General features: G+C 38.0%; 1 protein-coding gene across 2 annotated transcripts in view; it reads left to right on the forward strand.

Annotated features, from left to right (window-relative positions):
• CTNNA3 (catenin alpha 3) overlaps positions 1–23,371 on the forward strand; it is a 1,853,842-nt gene that overhangs the window by 958,325 nt on the left and 872,146 nt on the right. For both annotated transcript variants that reach the window (XM_018042551.1, XM_018042552.1), the window contains exons 8-9: positions 7,665–7,745; positions 20,524–20,676. In XM_018042551.1, the coding sequence (XP_017898040.1) occupies positions 7,665–7,745; positions 20,524–20,676 (234 nt within the window). The remainder of the gene's footprint in view (positions 1–7,664; positions 7,746–20,523; positions 20,677–23,371) is intronic.

Raw genomic sequence — 23,371 nt, forward strand, 5'->3', positions numbered from 1 at the left:
AGGTCTATAAATATTATGGGATTTGCCAAGGATCATTCCATCTTTCCTCTATTTATTAAAAAAATAACCTCTGAGATCTTACTATGTGCAAGCGCTGTGCTAGGTAATATGAGGGACAATTACATGTACAGAGTTTCTCTCCCTCAAGGACTGTACAGTTTAGTGAGAGATACTGTTTTCTTTTCTTCACCCTCCAGCATCTGCCAGCATCATCCTGCCAAAGTTACTCATTCAGAGTCTTTAAGGCTATTTTCTTCTTCCTGACTGGCGCTGAAAACTCAGCCTTTGAGCACTGGTGCTGAACTGAATCTTGGAAGCAGAGTTTTGAGTACATAGAAAAGAATATCTTTATTGCTTTGCCAGGCGGAGGGGGACACAGGAGGATCATGCCTCTCAAAACTATGTCCCAACCTCGAAGGATTTGGTGAAGTGTTTAAATGGCAACCCACTCCAGTATTCTTGCCTGGAGAATCCCATGGACAGAGGAGCCTGGTAGGTTACAGACCATAGGATCTCAAAGAGTCGGACACAACTGAACAACTTCACTTTCTTTCTTTTCTTTCTTTTATAGCAAAGGTTCAAGGGGAGAGTTGCTGATGAGGGTCAGTGTGGGCAGGGCCTGCACTCCTTTAACCTGGCCTCAGGTGGTCTCCTGATGAGTTTCTCAAGCTTATCAAACTGTGACATTCTCTTGGAACATCTTTCCTTTGGTGGGGGTTTTAGTTCTGCAGACCTGAAAGATACTATTATGTTTATCCCTTGAGGAAGAACCAGGACCCTGCCCCAGGGCTGCACTATTGTTTCTTGTGGGAAAGACTAAAGATCTCTTCAAGAAAATTAGAGATACCAAGGGAACATTTCATGCAAAGATGGGGGCAATAAAGGACAGAGATGGTATGGATCTAACAGAAGCAGAAGATATTAAGAAGAGGTGGCAAGAATACACAGAAGAACTGTACAAAAAAGATCTTCATGACCCGGATAATCATGACCACGATGGTGTGATCACTCACCTAGAGCCAGACATCCTGGAATGCGAACTCAAGCTGTCCTTAGGAAGCATCACTAGGAACAAAGCTAGTGGAGGTGATGGAATTCCAGTTGAACTATTTCAAATCCTAAAAGATGATGCTGTGAAAGTGATGCACTCTATATGCCAGCACATTTGGAAAACTCAGCAGTGGCCACAGGGCTGGAAAAAGTCAGCTTTCATTTCAATATCAAAGAAAGGCAATGCAAAAGAATGTTCAAACTACTACACAATTGCATTCATCTCACAGGCTAGCAAGAAATGCTCAAAATTCTTCAAGTCAGGCTTCAACAGTACCTGAACTGTGAACTTCCAGATGTTCAAGCTGGATTTAGAAAAAGCAGAGGAGCCATAGATAAAATTGCCAATATCTGTTGGATCATAGAAAAAGCAACAGAATTTGAGAAAAGTATCTACTTCTGCTTTATTGGTTATGCCAAAGCTTCTGACTGTAGATCACAACAAACTGGAAAATTCTTCAAGAGATGGAAATACCAGACCACTTGACCTGCCTCCTGAGAAATCTGTATGCAGGTCAAGAAGCAATTAGAACCAAACATGGAAAAGCAGGCTGGTTCCAAATTGAAAAAGACTACATCAAGGCTATATATTGTCACCCTGATTATTTAACTTATATGCAGAGTACATCATGTGAAATGCAAGGCTGGATGAAAGCACAAGCTGAAATCAAGATTGCTGGGATAAATATCAATAACCTCAGATATGCAGATGACACCACCCTTATGGCAAAAGGTGAAGAGGAACTAAACAGGTCCTTGATGAAAGTTAAAGAGGAGAGTGAAAAACCTGGCTTAAAACTCAACATTCACAAAACTAAGATCATGGCATCTGGTCCATTACTTCATGGCATCTGGTCCATTACTTCATGGCAATTAGATGGGGAAACAATGGAAACAGTGACAGCCTTTATTTTCTTGGGCTCCAAAATTACTGCAGATGTTAACTGCAGCCATGAAATTAAAAGACACTTGCTCCTTGGAAGAAAAGCTATGACAAACCTAGACAGCATATTAAAAAGCAGAGACATTACTTTGCCGACAATGGTCCATCTAGTCAACACTATGGTTTTTCCAGTAGTCATATATGGATGTGAGAATTGTACTATAAAGAAAGCTGAGCACTGAAGAATTGATGCTTTTGAACTGTGGTGCTGGAGAAGACTCTTGAGAGTCCCTTGGACTGCAAGGAGATCCAACCAGTCCATCCTAAAGGAAATCAGTCCTGAACATTCATTGGAAGGACTGATGCTGAAGCTGAAACTCTAATACTTTGGCCACCTGATGCGAAGAACTGACTCATTGGAAAAGACCCTGCTGCTGAGAAGTTTGATGGTGGGAAGAGAGGGGGACGACAGAGGATGAGATGGTTAGATTGCATCACTGACTCGATGAACATGAGTTTGAGCAAACTCTGGGAATTGGTGATGGAAGGGAAGCCTGGCATGCTACAATCCATGGGGTCAAAAGAGTCAGACTAGCCTGAGTGATTGAACTGAACTGACTGACTTTCTTGTCTGCTCCTCCCTTGTCTATGTATCTCCTTCCTTCCTTGATTAGCATGTTTGAATTCGCTGTTTGGAATTCATGGAAGGATGAGTCTGTTCCCTACAAATGAGAAATGGACACAGAAGGCTTCCATACCCAGTTACCCCATGGGGTCCTGCTCAGTTTCATGACAGCCACTGCTTTAATTTTCACACTTTTCTTCTGTCCTGTGGACTGTTGCTGCAACCATCTAATCCTTTGGTGTGTCTCTATTCTTGATGCTAAGTTACTTCAGTCATGTCCGACTCTGTGTGACCCCATAGATGGCAGCCCACCAGGCTCCCCCGTCCCTAGGATTCTCCAGGCAAGAACACTGAAGTGGGCTGCCATTTCCTTCTCCAATGCATGAAAGTGAAAAGTGAAAGGGAAGTTGCTCAGTCGTGTCCGACTCCTTGCGACCCCATGGACTGCAGCCCACCAGGCTCTTCCATCCATGGGGTTTTCCAGGCAAGAGTACTGGAGTGGGGTGCCATTGCCTTCTTAATCTCCTCAAATATCAGTACATTCTTCAAACTCCAGCCAGACTGGTATATTTGAAATAAAATTCTATCTGTAACTCATCTGTTCTGAGTTGCCAAGCTGTGATTGTGTATTGCCTAGAAAATAAAACATTCATTAACATATCTCATTAATGTTCGATGAGTAAATATGGGAGTAGATCCTGTGGGACTTTGAACACTGTGATCAAAAGTTTGTTCTTAATTCCATGAGAAATGGGAGTAGAGGGAAGATTTTTGGAACAAAGAGGACAGAATTAGATCTCTAGTTTCTTTGCTTTACACCTTGAGAGTTGTTGTTCTTTTTTGTTTGTTTGTTTATTTCTTGCTCATTATTTTATTCTCAAATAAAAGGTGACTTGTGAAAAAGTAGGAACTCATTATACATTTGAATAAACAAAGGTATATTTTGGAACAGTGCTGTTGAATACAGCTTTCTGAGATAAGAGATAGGTATCTGTTGCTGTACAGTACAGAAACCACTAGACACATGTGGCTATTGTTCATTTTAAATAAACTGAGGAATCAAAATTTTAATACTATTTAATTTGAATAGCCACATATGACTGTTAGCTATCATACTGAACAATCCAGTGTTAGAAAGTCCTCCCTAGCCAGGGTCCCAAACATGATACAGATGAAACACTCAAACTCAGATAATTCAAGGAGAGTTTATTTATGTAGCGATGTTTTCCAGATATGTAGGTAGCTTTAGGGAACCACATGAGAGAGTATAATTGACTGCAGTAGTTGTATGGGAGCAATGGTTAAACGGAATTCATGGGAAGACTCATAGTTAAGATTTATAAGGCTAGATCACATTGGGACAGGTTTCCCTTTTCTCTTTCCTGTGTTTCCATCCCCTTACCCTACCTTTCTTCTCTTGCACCCCAACGTTTTATTGGGTCCTTGCTCTATTTATCCAGATGTATTTTGCTCAGTCAAAATATTCATAATATTATGACTATTCATATTATAGCATTCACAAAGTTATAATATTAATAATAAAATTATTATATTCAATAATAAAATAATGGCGTTTCATTGAATGAAGTCTGTACTCAAAACTGTTCTTTTATTTTTTTATTGTGTTGGCTTTTTTTTTTTTTGCTCTTTATTTTATTTTTACTTTACAATACTGTATTGGTTTTGCCATACATTGACATGAATCCGCCACAGGTGTACATGAGTTCCCTATCCTGAACCCCCCTCCCACCACCCTCCCCATATCATCTCTCTGGGTCATCCCAGTGCACCAGCCCCAAGCATCCTGTATCCTGTATTGAACCATGTAAAACTGTTCTTTTTGAGATGGTCTTTCCTGGCAGTGTATTTACTGATGAAGAATATGATTGCTTTCCCTGTACAGCGCTGATCTGTGCTGTGTTTTCCGAGTTTTTCTCCTCGCCTTTTACTGTAAGTGGTACATTTTTCCATTAGTAGGACTGTGCTGACCCTAAATGTTCTGTTAAAGCTTCCTTTGAGGGGCAGCTTCTCTTCTGAGCATTGGGAATACAGGCAGGCTCTTGACTGTTAGCTGTGATTATGTTTTAATATCCTGCCCTTTTGGTCCCTTACTTCAGCACACACAATTCACCTTCAGTCCCAGCTCATTGCTTGATGATTTGTTGCGGCTTTGAAAACAGAAGGAATGAGGGCTTTTAAGTAGGATGGGGCTATTTCTTCTTGCTTTATTTATTTTTATGCCATGCAAAAGGATTAAAGAGGCATAAAATGGCTTGACTGAGCCAAATAAATCTGTATAAACAGAGCAAGGACCCAATAAAAAGCTGGGAGTGAAAGAGAAGAAATGTTGGGGATGGGGATGGGAACACAGGGATGAGAGAAAGGAAAGCTTTATATTGCTTGAAATTATAGTGACTGTTTTTTATTTTCTGGAGAACAAAATGTCTTTGACCCAATTAAACCTTTTAAACTAAGGTGAAACTCTGAGAGAAATTAGGAAATCATCTTTGTAGTCCTTATTTAATCTCTTTATGCTGTCACCCACTGTCATCCTTTGTTAAAGTTTTCTATGTCATAGCTATTAACTCTGAGAAATTTGACATCTTTTAATTGTTCTGATGAATCATATCACAGAAACTAGTGAGTTTTTATGACCAACACCACAGAAATCTTTCGTGTTATTCCTGATGCCTGTGTGTGTTGGGGTGGGAGGTGTCTCTTGGTCTCTCCTATTCCTTCCTCCCATTGATGGTATCTGCTTTTGTGAAGTGGAAAGAGATAATCAAGAGCTAACATTGCATTAAACTAGAGAATAAGGGATAGATTCTTTAGGTAAAATTGAAACTGTCTTATAGCCTACTGTGCTGGTGGCAATCCAAGTAATTGCCACCATGGCCTTACTGCTCTGACATTTAGAATTATATTTATCTCTCCTACTTTCTCCCTTCTTCCTTTCCCCACTTCATTCATTGGAGACAGTGTCCATCATGCACACACTGTATACTCACTCTCAAAAAGAAAATGTGGTAAAGGACTTAATAACCTACTGTGTTTCCCCCACGAGGTGTCTGTAGATGTGTGGGGTCAATTGTTGGCTGTCATAGTGCCTGAGCACTGTTACTGGAATTTAGTAGACTGGTCTGTGGATGCCCCATAACTTTCTGTGTACTGAAGGGGCTTAAATGATAATGCTTTTGAATCATAAATATCAGTAATGTTACTGCTGAGCAAAGCTAGATCTAACTAAGGTTTACATGGGTACCAGCAACCTCGGCTATCAGAGGATTTTAGTTGTGCCTTGATGAGCAGATGCTAAAATCTCTTATAGTAGGTTCTTAATAAAACTATGTTGTGTTTTGAATCAAGTTGTTTATTTATAAATTAGTCAATACTATTTAATAAATTTGGATAAGGCGATAGCACCCCGCTCCAGTACTCTTGCCTGGAAAATCCCATGGACGGAGGAGCCTGGTGGGCTGCAGTCCATGGGGTCATGAAGAGTCGAACATGACTGAGTGACTTCACTTTCACTTTGCACTTTTATGCATTGGAGAAGGAAATGGCAACCCACTCAAGTGTTCTTGCCTGGAGAATCCCAGGGATGGCGGAGCCTAGTGGGTTGCTGTCTATGGGGTCACACAGAGTCGGACACCACTGAAGTGACTTAGTAGCAGCAGCAGCATGTAAGTTACTTTCAAGAACAACAACAAAAAAAACATATACTTGCCAACATCAAGATTCTAGCATTATTGTAAAGGTGACTAACCTGTTCAGAAACAAAATGAGCATTTTGGGAAATTTTAAAAATGCTATCAGAACATTTTATCAGAACAAGCAGAAGTGAGGGCTTACTTTTGAGCACAGGTATTGGGGGGTAACTGAGTGGAAACCATTATGAAATAGGTAGGATTTTAATAGAAAATGATTTGGGGAGACACTTGCTGCAATCAAAGATATATATAAGAACTTGGGAGAAGAGAGAGAAATGTATAGAAATATTGTTACTGTAAAGAATAGGACTTAAAACAATGTGGCAGAAGATTGGACTAAAAATACAGATATGGGCAGAGTACAGATGGTCTTGAACTTCTTATAAAGGAGCCTTTCCACTTGGAGATATGGATTCATATATAGGTTCAGTCATTGGGAACAGTGTATGGCACATTGCCTAATGTTCTATGCTTCCTCTCAATGCCCTTTCATACCGTCCATGATGTAAACTCCTTCAGTTATCAGCTGCTTAAACTCGCTTTCCTGATTTTCAAGGTCTCCTGTCAAGAGCCCTTTCAGTTTGTAATTTTAAATAGTAGCAATATTCCTAGAGGTGAAACACATAATGATTTTTTTCAATCTCTTTTATATAAGATATCACTAGAAAAGTATGATTAGATTCAATTCAGTTGTCTCCCACAAAAGTAATATGTAGAAAATACCAACCAAGGTGACTCTCTATGTGCTTAATAGCCTAAAGATTTAGGTTAAGGATATAATAGAACTGTTCGGCTTAAAGGACAAGAAGGTGTTGCACAAATTATCCCAAAGAGCCAAAAACAGCGTCCAGTTTTTACTTGAAACAATTTGTTCTTGGAATATTGTCAGCTAAATTTGTGGTCAACTTTTGCAAATTGTATGAATTTGCACTGCATATTTTATTTAGTGTTTAGCAAAACTCCAATATGGCTCTGCATAACTTACACAATACACCACGAAAATGACTTCAGAAACTCCCACAGAAGTTGACAAATTGGGCATCTAATGCTTTTAAGCTAATTGCATGCTTTGCAGTTAAAGAGTCAACTTGTTAAGAATGAAGATCATGGTTTCTTGGAGATAATGCTCTGCCTACTGCCACACTGAATGCAGCCCAACCCTATATCAAAAATATTACAGAAGCTTAAAGAAGAAAATAATGTGAACTTTAATCACCATTCAAACTTACTCTTCAGTGAAGTACTCATGAATCATATGCAGTATCATAGCAGTTTTGAGACCTATTCTTGAATGTTCAAGCTGTTATTTTCAGGAAATTTAGAAAGCAGATTGCTAAGTGATAAAGAGTAATTCAATACCATTGCTTATGCCATTTTTTTTTTTTCTCCCTTGCAGACTGGAAAAAAGGAAAGGAGTAATACCCTCAATATTGCAATAGAAAACATGTGTAAGAAGACAAGAGACCTTCGCAGACAGGTGAGTGAAGAGAAAGATATGGAGACAAACACCAAGTAGAAGGAACCTTTTTTTTTCCTCTCTTTTTAAATTAATTTAGAACACAGAGCCAGAACAGTGAAAATATACTTTCCACATTTACATAACTCACCCATTTTTGTGGCAAACATAAAGTAGAAGAAAGTGACAATATCAGGCAGGGTTACTTTCAAATGCTGGCCCTGCTGTCATCAGTTATGAGATCTCAGGAACAGATTTCACCTTTCTAAGCCTCTCCAGACCCAGAAAATGGAATTAATAATACATGATAGGGCTATGAGGTTGAAATGAAATACCTCCGAGTGCCTGGAACATAGTAAATTTTTAGAGACTGTTGGTAAATTGATTATATTAGATGAAAATCTGAGTTTATTATCCAAATGTTTAGAGGAAACAGCTAGTCATTTGGAGACCTTACCAATTTCCCCTTCTAACTCTTCAGGATGCTTCAGAAATTAATTCCTGTTTAAGGCTCCTTTTAACCGTAGGTTATCAGGAACATAGGATTAGAAAGGATTTATTAAGTATAAGAGAAGTCTAGTATTATGCCTTAAGTTATATTTTTATTCCTCCAGAAATATGAAGACTTAGTCATTTTTAAAGACTTTTGCTTTCTGTTCCTTTCCGCTATTTAATAACTGGAGTTCTTTTGCACATACAGCTTTAACTTGGTCACCATTAACTTTTAAAAGAAGGGCAAAAACGTTTCACTCATAAGCTTTTAATGCAATATATTATTGTGGTTTAGTGGGAAGATGTAGTAAAATGGCCTGAACAATCTTTTAATTCAGAAGTAGATTTGGAAATAGAACAAATAGGGATCCTCAGCCAGGTATTATTTGCTGTGTAAAAGCACAATTTTGAAGGCTGGGGAAATTCCCGTTTCTCAACTTTTTGATCTGAATGCAAATCCTATGTCTACTATCAGCACTTAAAATCATGAAATGTAAGAGCTGAAAGGAACTTAGCACCACCTGTCTTTAGATGCAGACGAGAAAGCAGGCTATTATGGTGAGGCGACCTGCCTGAGGAAGGAACACCGAACCAATACCCAGCCATAACCTACACCCAGCTCAGGAATTCTCACCCCCACGACTATCCTCCCGGTTAGCTGCGTAATTTTCATTCTCTGTCTTCAGGATTCTACCCCATCTGCTCTTCCCAGAACTTGAAAAATTTGTTACTATGAGCTTTTAACAACTGTGTTTTTCATTCCAGTATCTCTAGACTGCCTTCAACAATGTTATGCACAAAGAATTGATGTACATTTATACCTCCAAAGCTTTTGGAATCATTATTTATCTTAAAAAAAAAAAAGATAAAGCAATCCTTTGTGGGTAGGATTACCAGATTTAGCAAATCAAAGTACAGGATGCCCAGTTAAATTTGAATTTCAGATTAACAGCAAACAAATATTGCATGGGAACATAATTATACATACATATATATATATATATAGTTTTTTAAAAGCTGTATTTATCTGAAATTCAAATTTAACCAGGAATCTTATATTTTATCTCAAAATCATATTTTGATTTCAACCCCACATCATCAGTGAGATAGGGAAAGAGCATGGGGTTATTAATACTTCATAGTAACAGGGTGTAATAGTAGGCTCCTAGAGAACTGCTGTGTTCCAGAGTTATGAAAATTTCCTGTGGTTTCACAGGTCCATATCTTATTATTATTATTATTATTTGGCTAAATATTGCTGTTTAACAAAGCACCAAGAATAATAGCAACCACTTTATTGTTTCATGATTCCATTGGGTTGGCTGTGTAGGGATGTCAGGGGGTCCCTTTCTATAGCATTTTCACTTGCAGTCTCCCATGTGCTGGTAGTTAAAATGATGTCTGGATTCAGGGCTCAGTATTTGAGACATCAGTGCTGCTTCTTCCCTCTCTCCATGTGGTGTCTAATCTCCGAAGTCCCCATTCATGTGGCTTCTCTCTCTAGCATGCAAGTCCGGATTTCTTACATGTTGGTTCAAGGATCCAAGAGAAGAAAGATGGAAGTCGCAGGCCCTCTTAATGCCTGAGCTCAAAAGTCACCAGGATATCGTTTCCTCCACATTCTATTGATCAGAATACTACAAATTCTGCTCCAGGTCAACAGGGACAAGCAAAAACATTCTCTTACAGGAAAAGTGGAGTGTGTATATAGGAAGATGGGATTGTCAGGAACTGTCTTTGGAGACATCCATGGTCTTCAATGTGAGCTGAGGCAGTTGCTATGATATGTTCTCAGGATCCTTGCTTGCCTTCCCAAGAATTTCATTTTCCATCGTGATTTTTATGCTTGTGGCAATAATAAAAGCTAAGCAACATGAGTCATCTCCACCTCTTCTTCTTCTTGCAAAATTTGTTAGGCAGTTGATTTTAAGCATCTTCTATATACTTTTCACGCAGGAAGGAGGAAGCCCTACCCTTACAATGTTTTTCTTCAGAATGTTTAATATTCTTGTTCTAGATCTGTGAGTTTTTGTTTGTTTGTTTGTTTTTCGTTAAAAAAAATAAAGCCCATCTCTCTGCTGATTCATTTGAATTCATTTGTTTACCCATAGCCTGTCCATTGACGATACAGAAACATTTTAGCTCAGAGGATCCGTGTCATCTGCAATGAATGAGATAGATTGCTTAGGCATAGCTGGGAAGAAGCAGATTATACGTTTTGGGGTAACATAGATAAATGTCTTACATGTAACTTATTGTTCCTTTGTTTCAAATAAATAATTTGTCTTTTCTTGCTCTGTGATTTCATTGGCTGTTGTACTAAAGAACAAAGACAAAAGTCATGGGCGTTGTGTTTTAGCTTCTGTGTAATTTGGCCCCAACTTAATTCTCATAATTCTTCTTTTGCTTTCTTCCTTTAGTTTTTCCTCCTCACCACACCAGCACATTAACCTTTCCTCTGGATGGTGTATTTACTCATCACTAAATTTCCCAACACTTCCATCTCTACCTACAGACACATATGCATCTTTGTATATATGGATTGTTTAACTTGGTGCCTGACTTGTTCTGCTTATTCCCTATACAATTCCTAATTGACTGAGAAAGTTTAAAATGGATATAAATGCTACTTCTGCCATGAAACCTTTGCCATTTTTATCAGCTAGAATTCCCCTTTTTTTCTTCCAGGAGTGCTTATAGCATTGATAATTGTTTTAAAGCAGTAACCATATTCTGTTTGTGTTTCTCTTATTTAGTGGCTTTTTCTTCACAATGGATTTTAAATCCTTAAAATGATAGTTATAACAGCATCTCTCACTTAGCAAATGCTTTCCATAGCTCTCTGACCACTGTAGTACTTACATTATTGGATTTTATCCCTGAAAAAGAAACAATGAGATAGCATTACTATCAGAATCCCTCAGGTGAGTCAGTTTACCCAGCAAATGGTAGAGCTGAGGTTTCAGCTCAGTTCAGTTCAGTTCAGTCGCTCAGTCGTGTCCGACTCCCTGCGACCCCATGAATCGCAGCACGCAAGGCCTCCCTGTCCATCACCAACTCCCGGAGTTCACTCAGACTCACGTCCATCGAGTCAGTGATGCCATCCAGCCATCTCATCCTCTGTCGTCCCCTTCTCCTCCTGCCCCCAATCCCTCCCAGCATCAGAGTCTTTTCCAATAAGTCAACTCTTCACATGAGGTGGCCAAAGTACTGGAGTTTCAGCTTTAGCATCATTCCTTCCAATGAAATCCCAGGGTTGATCTCCTTCAGAATGGACTGGTTGGATCTCCTTGCAGTCCAAACGACTCTCAAGAGTCTTCTCCAACACCACAGTTCAAACACCTCAATTCTTCGGCACTCAGCCTTCTTCACAGTCCAACTCTCACATCCATACATGACCACAGGAGAAACCATAGCCTTGACTAGACGGACCTTAGTCGGCCAAGTAATGTCTCTGCTTTTGAATATGCTATCTAGGTTGATCATAACTTTTCTTCCAAGGAGTAAGCGTCTTTTAATTTCATGGCTGCAGTCATCATCTGCAGTGATTTTGGAGCCCCCCAAAATAAAGTCCGACACCTGTTTCCACTGATTCCCCATCTATTTCCCATGAAGTGATGGGACCAGATGCCATAATCTTCATTTTCTGAATGTTGAGTTTAAGCCAACTTTTTCACTCTCCTCTTTCACATTCATCAAGAGGCTTTTTAGTTCCTCTTCACTTTCTGCCATAAGGGTGGTGTCATCTGCATATCTGAGGTGATTGATATTTCTCCCAGCAATCTTGATTCCAGCTTGTGTTTCTTCCAGTCCAGCGTTTCTCATGATGTACTCTGCACAGAAGTTAAATAAGCAGGGTGACAATATACAGCCTTGACGTACTCCTTTTCCTATTTGGAACCAGTCTGTTGTTCCATGTCCAGTTCTAACTGCTGCTTCCTGACCTGCATACAGATTTCTCAAGAGGCAGGTTAGGTGGTGTGGTATTCCCATCTCTTTCAGAATTTTCCACAGTTTATTGTGATCCACCCAGTCAAAGGCTTTGGCATAGTCAATAAAGCAGAAATAGATGTTTTTCTGGAACTCTCTTGCTTTTTCCATGATCCAGTGGATGTTGGCAATTTGATCTCTGGTTCCTCTGCCTTTTCTAAAACCAGCTTGAACATTGGGAAGTTCACGGTTCACGTATTACTGAAGCCTGGCTTGGAGAATTTTGAGCATTACTTTACTAGCGTGTGAGATGAGTGCAATTGTGCAGTAGTTTGAGCATTCTTTGGCATTGCCTTTCTTTGTGATTGGAATGAAAACTGACCTTTTCCAGTCCTGTGGCCACTGCTGAGTTTTGCAAATTTGCTGGCATATTGAGTGCAGCACTTTCACAGCATCATCTTTCAGGATTTGAAACAGCTCAACTGGAATTCCATCACCTCCACTGTCTTTGTTTGTAGTGATGCTTTCCATGACACACCTGACTTCACTTTCCAAGATGTCTGGCTCTAGACTAGTAATCACATCATCATGATTATCTGGGTCGTGAAGATCTTTTCTGTACAGGTTTCAGCTCACGTCCATCTAATCCCAGCCCAAATTTGCAACCACTCTTCCAGGGGGCAAGGATAATGGCCTTTTCATTGTCAGAACTTTAAGTATGTAATACACTGACTTACTATTATAATATTTTTTCTTCCTTACTATGTATTTTACATTTTAAATTTTCTTCTTCCTTTAATTTCTTTTTTCATTTATTTGAGCACTGCATACATATTGAAATTCTATAGAAGGAATTTTTTTTTTTTAAACCTTCTTTGCTTCATTAAAGAAACCAAATAAAATCTATTCCACTTCTACTGAATTATGCAGAGTGAAACAGATACTGGATTTCACCAAAAGCAGATTAATTTTTTATATATTAATATATTGAGAAATAATTTTTTCATTAATGCAAAAATAAAGACAAGTTATGTCGAATAAAATAGGGTTATGGTGAAAACAAACAAAACAGTTTGATTGATTCTATAGTCGCAGAATTGTTGAATTGCTATAGTCATCTCTTCTCTTTTTTGGGAGTTCAGTTCAGCTTAGTCACTCAGCTATGTCTCACTCTTTGTGACTCCATGGACTACAGCATGCCAGGCCTCCCTGTCCAACACCAACTCCCAGAGCTTACTGAAACTCATGTCCATCGAGTTGGTGATGCCATCCAACCATCTCATTCTCTGTCGTCCCTTCTCCTACTACCCTCAATCTTTCCCAGCATCAGGATTTTTTGCAGTGATTCAGTTTTTGCATCAGCTGGCCAAAGTATTGGAGTTTCAGCTTCAGCATAAGTCCTTCCAATGAATATTCAGGACTGACTTCCTTTAGGATGGACTGGTTGGATCCCCTTGCAGTCCAAGGGACTCTCAAGAGTCTTCTCCAACACCACAGTTCAAAAGCATCAGTTCTTCGGCACTCAGTTCTTTATAGTCCAACTGTCACATTCATACATGACTACTGGAAAAACCATGGCCTTGACAGACAGACCTTTGTTGGCAAAGTAATATCTCTGCTTTTTTTAATATGCTGTCTAGGTTGGTCATAACTTTCCTTAAAAGGAACAAGCGTCTTTTAATTTCATGGCTGCAATCACCATCTGCAGTGATTTTGGAGCCCAAAAGTTAGTCTGTCATTGTTTCCATTGTTTCCCCATCTATTTGCCATGAAGTGATGAGACTGGGTGCCATGATCTTAGTTTTCTGATTGTTTCTTAGTTTTCTGAAGTCAGCTTTTTCACTCTCCTCTTTCACTTTCATCAAGAGGCTCTTTAGTTCCTTTTCATTTTCTGCCATAAGGGTGGTGTCATCTGCGTATCGGAGGTTATTGATATTTCTCCCAGAAATCTTGATTCCAGCTTGTGCTTCAACCAGCCCAGCATTTCTCATGATGTACTCTGCGTATAAGTTAAATAAGCAGGGTGACAATATACAGCCTTGATGTACTCCTTTCCCAGTTTGGAACCAGTCTGTTGTTCCATGTCCAGTTCAAAAACTGTTGCTTTCTGACCTGCATACAGATTTCTCAGGAGGCAGGTCAGGTGGTCTGGTATTCCCATCTCTTTTAGAATTTTGTTGGGAGTACCAGGGCCTACTCATAAAAATATATGTAGGTTCTTATACCTCTTCCTTATCATTCTCATCATCAAATAATAAGTATCCGTAAGATACACATCTCATTAAGCTGGCACAGCATGTATATGCTGAATTAGTTATTGCATTATTCCTATTTTATATAATTAATTGAGTTTTGAAAGTCATATTTTGCTACTTGACTTAAAATGACATTTATATACACAAATATAAGTTTTATGGTTTCCTGAGGCTGATTCTTTACTAGAACACTTTCTTTTATTTTCACTCCTCTTCTACTCACAATTTTTGTCTTCCCTTACTTGGTAGGGGTGTGAGTGTGTGCAGGGTTTTCTTACAGTTTTAAGACATAGGTCCCCCTTTGGGTTTCCATTGTAGAGAAATATAGTATTTTATTTGAGATCTCAAACCATTTACATCAGTGGGAAATAGAAAAATTGATGTCTCAAAGCCTCTATTAAACTGTAGTGAGAAAAGGTAGAAAACCCCTCAATTTAGTTTTGTGCTTGGCAGATTTCATTCCTGACCACAAACAGATATTTATTGAAAATACATACCTCTAACTCCTATTGTCCTCTCAGTAACTTTAGCTTTAAGTGCTGTGGCTTCTAAGATTGTCCTATTTTCACACTGGCATGCTGGATTCTTCTTTAAAGTTTTTCACCCACGTGAAAGGAATGAATTGTTTCACTTGGCAGGAACATAGTATAGAAATAAACAAGATAGATCCTCCTTAGTTATTACACATGGATATTGATGACTGTGCAATTTCAATGAAAAAAATTCCATATGAATATGTCAGAACATATAAAGGAAATTTCTTATCGTAGCGTTCAGTGTCTTCCATAGCTTGTCCCCATATTCATTTAGTTTTATCTCATTTCCCCTTTCACAGCTAGCCGTAATACAGGAAATGGCAGAATTTTAAACTGAGTGTTTTGCAAAAAGTGGCCAAGCGTGATCATCAATGGGCAGTTACATAAGACATCAGGGGAGTCTGTTACCTGCTATGTGAGCAAACGGCACTAACACCAGATGCATGTACTACTATGTATTGGATTCTCCTGAAAGCAGATCCAAAGACTGAGGCCTTTATTCAGGTCATTTTTTTGAGAGGTAATTACTAGCAGCAAGTGTAAAAGAACCTCAAGCATAAAAGAACAGGCAGGAAAGGAGGAACCGATATATTATTGAGGTTGCCACTATAGGCATCAGTTGCTAAAGGACCTCTGAGAAGGGACAGAATGTCTCCCAGAATTGTCTGATCAGTAGATGGAAGCTGCGAATTTTATCCAGTAGCCCCCATCCCCATTGGATGAGGGTGGCTTCTAGTGGTGTTGAGTTTCCGGAACTTGCAGGCTCTTTGTGCTCGACCTGAGAATCTCACAGAGACTTGGAGCAGGCCCTGAGAAGGGATAACAGAATGAAGCATGGAATGCACTCGAGGTGGGATGTCTTTGGAGGACATGGAATTGGCCCCAGGAACAATAGCTGGAGTCAGAGACTGGCCCAGTGGATGAGATGTAAAGCACCAAAGGCCTCTAATGTAGTCTGTAATCATAGCTATGAATGTGATGGTAAATGATCAGAAATTAGTAAGAGAGATGACATGCTAAGGAAAGGGTGGGTTGCTTGCATTAACTGTGCTGTGCTGTTGTTTGCGTGGGGTGGAGGTGCTTTCAAAAGAGAAGATGTCCCTCTGCCTGCTGACTGCATGCTATACCTTAAGGGTATCTCCCACGTCTAACACAAATCACCATTTTCTGGCCTTTTCCTTCTGTCATCTTTTAATTTTTCTGTCTGAATTTTGTTCTTTTTACCTCAAATACCTTTCACTATTTCCATTCTGCCTAAGGAAATCCTATTTCAATCTTTAGCACCATATTCCAGTCACATCAGATGCTTGTGATTTGGGAGGATCTATTTTCTTTGCTCATGATAATCTCTATTCCTAGAATGTGATGTTTGCCAGCTCCAACTCTTAACATCCTAATCAGTTTTTTAAATGAATTGTGTATGTCACATCCTTATAGAAATCTCCGTAACCATGACAGTCAATTGTTTTTTATTTGTTTGCACTTCCTGTAAGATACTCATCAATCTTCGTCTCACTTCCTCCCTAAGTTACCCCATCTCTGTCATTCTGGTATTCCCCAAATTGCCTCAAATGGTGCTTTGCCCTTAGACAGACAACTCAAAATAAATTTGTTACATTGAATGAATATACAAATACCGAAGATTTGTTTTGCTCATTATGCATGGTAGTATTTTGTATCAGATAATTTTAGCCATTTTTCAAGAGAATCATGAAAACATTGGCACAGAACTTATCTGAAAGCATATTTTCCAGTTCTTCTGTCTTGTCCTACTGCATATAATATGTGGTACCCTTTTTCTCATTTATCATATTATGTAGTTAGCAACATGACTTAGAAAAAAAAGCAAAAAATGTGTTCTGAAGTAACAGAACCGGACATGGAACGATGGGCAGGTTCCAAATTGTAAAAGGAGCATGTTAAGGCTGTATATTGTCATGGTGCTTATTTAACTTATAAGCAGAGTACATCATGTGAAATGCCAGGCTGGATGAAACACAAGCTAGAGTCAAGATTGCAGGAAGAAATATCAGTAACTTCAGTTATGCAGATGATGCCACCTTTATGGCAGAAAGCAAAGAGGAACTAAAGAGCCTCTTGATGAAAATGAAAGAGGAGAGTGAAAAACCTGGCTTAAAACTCAGCATTCAAAAAACTAAGATCATGGCATCTAGTCCCATTACTTCATGGCAAATAGATGGGGAAACAGTGGAAACAGTGACAGACTTTATTATCCTGGGGTCCAAAATCACTGCAGATGGTGACTGCAGCCATGAAATTAAAACTCTTGCTCCTTGGAAGAAAAGTTGTGACAAACCTAGATAGTGTATTAAGAAGCAGAGACATAAAGCTATAGTTTTTCCAGTAGTCATGTGAGATGTTGGACCATAAAGAAGGCTGAACATTGAAGAATCAATGCTTTTGAACTGTGGTGTTGGACAAGACTCTTGAGAATCCCTTGGACCGCAAGGAGATCAAACCAGTCAGTCCTAAAGGAAATCAACCCTGAATGTTCATTAGAAAGACTGATGCTGAAGCTACAATACTCTGGCCACCTAATGCATAGAGTTGACTCATTGGAAAAGACCCTGATGCTGGGAAACATTGATTGCAGAAGAAGAAGGGAACAACAGAAGACAAGATGGTTGGATGGCATCACTGACTCAGTGGATGTCAGTTTGAGCAAACTCCTGGAGGTGGTGAGGGATAGGGAAACCTGGGCTGCTGCAGTCCATGTGGTGGCAAAGAGACATGACTAAGTCACTGAACAGCAACAAATTTGCTTTAGTCTAAAAAAATCAAAGAATTTATTCTTTAATTAATAGTAAATCAGCTATACATCAAACCTCAGCTCTATAGATGTTTCAATATTTGTATATGAGATGCTGGATGGAATGAGTAGCAGGGAAAATTAGTTGAAAACTTGAAGAAACAATAATAAAAAAAGGACAAGGGAGTAAATATCTTTAAAATGAAGGATAGACAATGTGGCACCACTGAGGAAAGATGTAGACTAGAGCAAATATATTCAGTCCTGGAAGAAGATTGCTGTAATTATTCAAGTATTTACAAAAACTGGCACAATCTAAGACAATAGTCATTTGTATTACTATCAATTTTTATATGGTAATAAATCAAAATGTAATTTTTTAAAGCATAGGAGGACAATCTAAGTCTGACTTTCTGAGTTTAGTTGTAGATAAGAACACACATCAAAGTCTTTTATATGAGAAACAATCCCTCTTTAAACCTGTCTCAATGTAGTTAATACCAAGCCTTATTTCTTTTTGTGACAACCGAATTACTAGAAACAGGAGTTTATTCCATCTCCATGTCTTCGCTCCCATTCACTCTTCCAACCAGAGCAATAGGGTTCCTGTTCCCACTTTCCACTAAAACTTAATAATCTAGTGGTCAAATCCCATAGAGAAGTCTTGGTTCTTTTAATTTATCTTTAAAATACAATTCTAAACCATTTTATCTTCTTGAAATTCCTGTCAGTCTCTTGATTTCGTTTATTATAATATTTAATGGCACTATCTGGTCCATTAGATTATAAGAAATCCTGTGTTTCCAACTTGACATTTCTCACAATATCTAGCTCTTGGTAGAAATTCTGGGGAAATGTGTTCAGAAATACTTGTTGAAGTGAATGAAATCAAATACATAGAAAAGGAGATTCAACATATCTATAATGTGGGTATTACAATTGTGTTTGGTAGGATAAGTTCATTTGTAGGGCATTGAAACAAATTTATCTGAAAGCATCCCTTTTGAATGTTGATCATTTGATCTCTCTTTCTTGGCCATCATCTCAGTTTCTTTTTAAGGTCCTACTCTTTAATCTACCCATCCATGCCCATATTACTCACAAGTGGTAATATTTTCTAAGATTTTGTTCATGGACATCTCACTGTGAATCTCCCTCTATAGCATTCTGTTCCCCTCCTTGGTTTGAATTACCTGCCATATGTGTGCTGGCTTTCAATCCCATATCTTTAGTGCAAATTTCTCTTGGCCCTCCTTCTATATGTTAATGAAAGAAGAAAAGGATAAAAGGAAGAGAAGGTCATTGAAAACAACTCCACCTCTGAGAGATTTCCTCTACTTTTCTCTTATGTATGTAGAACTAACACCTTATAGTTGCCAGCTAACTTCCAACTTACTGTTGTCTGACTTCACTGGTCTACCCTTTGTGGACATCAAACTGCTCATTCACTTAAGGTCTTTCCCTCTCCTGGAAGCACTTAGCAATCTACACCGTGTGGAAGTAACTGCTCAGTAACTGTTAATTAGTTGCTGTTAGTAATTTACTTTCTGAATGCAAAGCAGAATCTTTCCTTGGGGATCTTCCTATTGCCTTTGTGAAATTGTTGGTAGCCATAAAATTTCACAGTTCTTCTGAGAAAGCACCACTACCTTAGATAAAGGTATTTTCTTCCCCCAAATCTATAACTATTATGGATTTATCCTATAATTGTTAATGGAAGAGAGACAGTGTTTTGTTTTTTCCATGTAACTACATCATTCAACCCCTTAAAGTATATTAATTCTCATGTAATCCAAAACCAGAATAAGTATCTCTTGTTTTTTTTTAATATAAATTTATTTATTTTAATTGGAGGTTAATTACAATATTGTATTGGTTTTGCCATACATCAACATGAATATATAGTAAAATGTAATTTTCACAGAAGGCAAATTAAAGATTCTGTCTGATAGCTATTCATATCTTTGTTTTTATTACATAGGTTATTAAATTAAGTGAAGGAATTGACTAAAAACTTTGGAACCATTCATACTCATTGACATTGTTAATGAAACATTCAAGATATTGTGATCCTTAAAAACTCAATATTATATAAATATAATGCATTAATTTTCCAACTTAGTTTTAAATTTCAGAAAATATCTGCTGAGTAGAATAATTGCCTGATTGTCATTTATAAGCTTACACATAATCTAATTTAAAAGAACTAATTGTAGCAGAATGTTATACTTGTTTAATAATTTAAGGTGTGAGGGCAAGAACAATTAATGCAAACAAAGAAAATTGGACATCAAACTCATTTATTATTCTCCTTGCTCTATTAATCTGTTATCAACAGGCATAATCAGTGATCTAACTTGGTTTAATTACCTTGAAGTCTACAATTTAGCTAATCAAAATTTATCATGAGTTCTTCCTACAAGGTAGAAAACATTTTGTAATTTTGTAATTATGAAAATACATGCTGTACAATGTTGTTTTTACACATGCATAAACATTATAAGAGTGCAATTTCTTTGAGGGAAAAATGGAGTAGTATCACTTATAATTTGACCTCTAGGCTAAGTACAGTTTAAGAAAAAAATAGTAATTTTTGAGAGCAACAAAGCTATTGCTCAATAACTTTTTTTCTTGGATATTTACCTTGTTTCAGCTTTGTAAGTGACACATATACAATCTTAAATATTATGATTTTAAAAGACAGTACAAAAATATATAAAAGGAATTTTGTAATTACAGAGATTGCAAAAATATGAAATAATATGAACCATTTCCTTGGGGGGGAAAATAAAACTGAATTTTTTACTTCTCCTCAGCTCCGTAAGGCTATCATAGATCATGTGTCAGACTCTTTTTTGGATACAACAGTCCCACTTCTGGTTCTCATTGAAGCTGCCAAGAATGGCCGGGAAAAGGAAATAAAAGAATATGTTGCAATATTCCGTGAACACACCAGCAGGCTTGTAGAGGTAAGTGTGCTGGAATTATAACTACTCTAAATCCAAGAGAATAGGGCTCTCATTCTGCATTTATAGCTGAACTGAGCTCAAATACAAACTTTTGACCATTTATAGCAAATGAAACAGAGATGGGCCAAAGTAATATGAAGGTATGTATCTCAAATTGTATGAACTATTCCCCATTGGCTTGCAAAAGGAACAGTTTATTTAGAAAGAATTGTGAAAATATGATGAATATATTTTCTTAATGCATTTTCTTTTCAGAGCTACAAACACACACAAAAAACCTGGTTAAACTTAGCTTTTATCATTACAAATATTTTCTTCATATTCTAATTTAAAAGTATTAGATGCTCTCTCTCATGCCATTTTATTGTTTCTCATCTTTTCATGGTTATGTTACTCCTCAGCCTTTCAAATCATATTCAACTATGAAACATGACTGTAGAATGTAGGATATACAGGGATAGAGAAACACAGAGTAATTAAGTAGAGATAGTGGATTGGTCCATGTCCCAGTAGAGGCAAGAGGAGATGATAATAAAACTATAATCCTCTTCTGCTTGGAAACTAGAGACATATCCCATGTTTTGGGAGGTGGGTTGGCATATGAAGGAGCTATGTAGTGCTGGAAAATGCCTAGAAGACAGATAATGAAATCTGCTATAATAAAGGACATCAGTATTGCAGTCATGGTATAAGAGAAACCCGAGTGGAAGAATGCTCAACACCAGTAAAAAGGTGAGAGTACTCACAAGCCCAGGAACCAGTGGCAGGAAGGGGAAAATGTGGTTAAACTGATTCTCATACTGAACTAGTACCCATTAGTATGACTCTACCAGTTGTTTTTGGCTTGTGTCTAGACTCATTGTCAGTCCCATGCTGTGCTGATTGACTTCCCTGGTGGCTCAGATAATAAAGCGTCTGTCTACAATGCAGGAGACCCAGGTTTGATCCCTGGGTTGGGAAGATCTACTGGAGAAGGAAATGGCAATCCACTCCAGTACTATTGCCTGGAAAATCCCTTGGACAGAGGAGCCTGATAGGCTGCAGTCCACGGGGTCGCAAAGGGTTGGACACGACTGAGTGACTTCATTCATTCATTCATGCTGTGCTGATTATTAAATGTTTTGATTGCCAGAACCTTCCCATATAGGCCATGAACTCTGTGGTGGAACATGTGTTTGGGGGCCCACATTGCTTATCAAACTTGTATTAGAAATAGTCACCACTTGAATTAGAAACACAGCATTCTATACAATAATTACTAAGGTAGAAGACTTTCCCAACATTTTTCATGTGTATCTGCTGGGAAGGAAGTTTCCATGTAACTAGCACTTCCACTATCAACTTTCTGCACCCCAATCCTCACATTTAGAAAATGAAAGGAGTGGATAATAGGTGGTTCCTACGATAATTTCAGCCCTAAAACTGCCCTACCTCCAACTTTGAAATCTTTGAAGTTCCCAAGAATTCTGTGAGACAGGGCAATGGATATAATTCCTGTTGGCCTTATGTGGAAATAAAGTACAAAACCCAGACCAAGCTAATGAAGAGTCAAAGCTGAGCTCCAGGTTTCCTTGAATTTAACTAATCCAGTGAATTGCTTATTATTTATTTATATATTCCTTCTTGTACTCATTCCTCAAATATTTATTAACTATTCCCACAGGAAAATGTTAAAAATTAAAAGGGAGCAGAACAGAAGGAGCAAGTCATTAAAGGCACCAAACTAAATGTTGTCCCTATGAATCATAAACCTTTTGTCTAGAAGTGTGTTTTCTAAGCTGAAGGAACACTAAATTATGAAAGTAACTTTTTAGTGAAAAATTCTGAGAGTAGAAGTTGGTTTCTGCTAATATTTCATCCTTACTCCTATTTTCAGTTTAGTTTCTAATGAGACATAAATCTCTTAAGGTGCTCAACGAGGGACTCCTTGATCACACAGTTTTTGGGGAAAAAGTTCTATTTGTCTTCATGGAGATTTTACATTTCTGAAAAATCCAGATGTAAAGAGACCTCTTTAAAATTTTCCCCAAATCAATTAACCTAATGTATTCTTTCTTGCATAAAACTTATTAGGAAGGTGCTGCCTTCCAGGACCCTTGAGAATGCTATCTTAATTTTATTACAAAATGATAGTTTACTATTCTGTAGATGGAGCTCTAAGAATCTATTTTAAATTTTAAAGGATTTTGAACATTTTATATTTAATGTGAATATGAAACAATAATAGATTTTTGGAATTTTGAGTCACCGAGGGATGGAGAATGGGTCTTATTCAACTCTCTTTGTTCCCTTAACACATTATAATGAGGTTATGTTGGCTTTGGAATGTTCCAGTTCTCATTCTGGTATTACTTAGAAACTTGCCTTCAGTTCCAATAAGGTTTTACTAATTAACAAACATCCTCAAACTTAGTGCTTTAAAACAGTAATTTATTATTTACGATTATTTTCTTATTGATTTGCTTGTTGACTGGGCAGTTCTTATGTAGGGTGTCTCATGTTCTTGTTGTCAACTGTTGGTTGGAGATGAAGCCCTTCAAAGGTTTGACTAGGCTAGACATCCAAGATGGTACATTCACAAGTCTGAAAGTTCATGCTATCTGTCAGCTGGGAGCTTAGCTGTGGTTGTTGACTGGAGCACAAACCTATATACAGCCTTTCCATGTGGCTTCAGCTTCTTGCAGCATAATTTCTA

The sequence above is a fragment of the Capra hircus genome, chromosome 28 (assembly GCF_001704415.2).
Source record: "Capra hircus breed San Clemente chromosome 28, ASM170441v1, whole genome shotgun sequence".
Classification (NCBI taxonomy): domain Eukaryota; kingdom Metazoa; phylum Chordata; class Mammalia; order Artiodactyla; family Bovidae; genus Capra; species Capra hircus.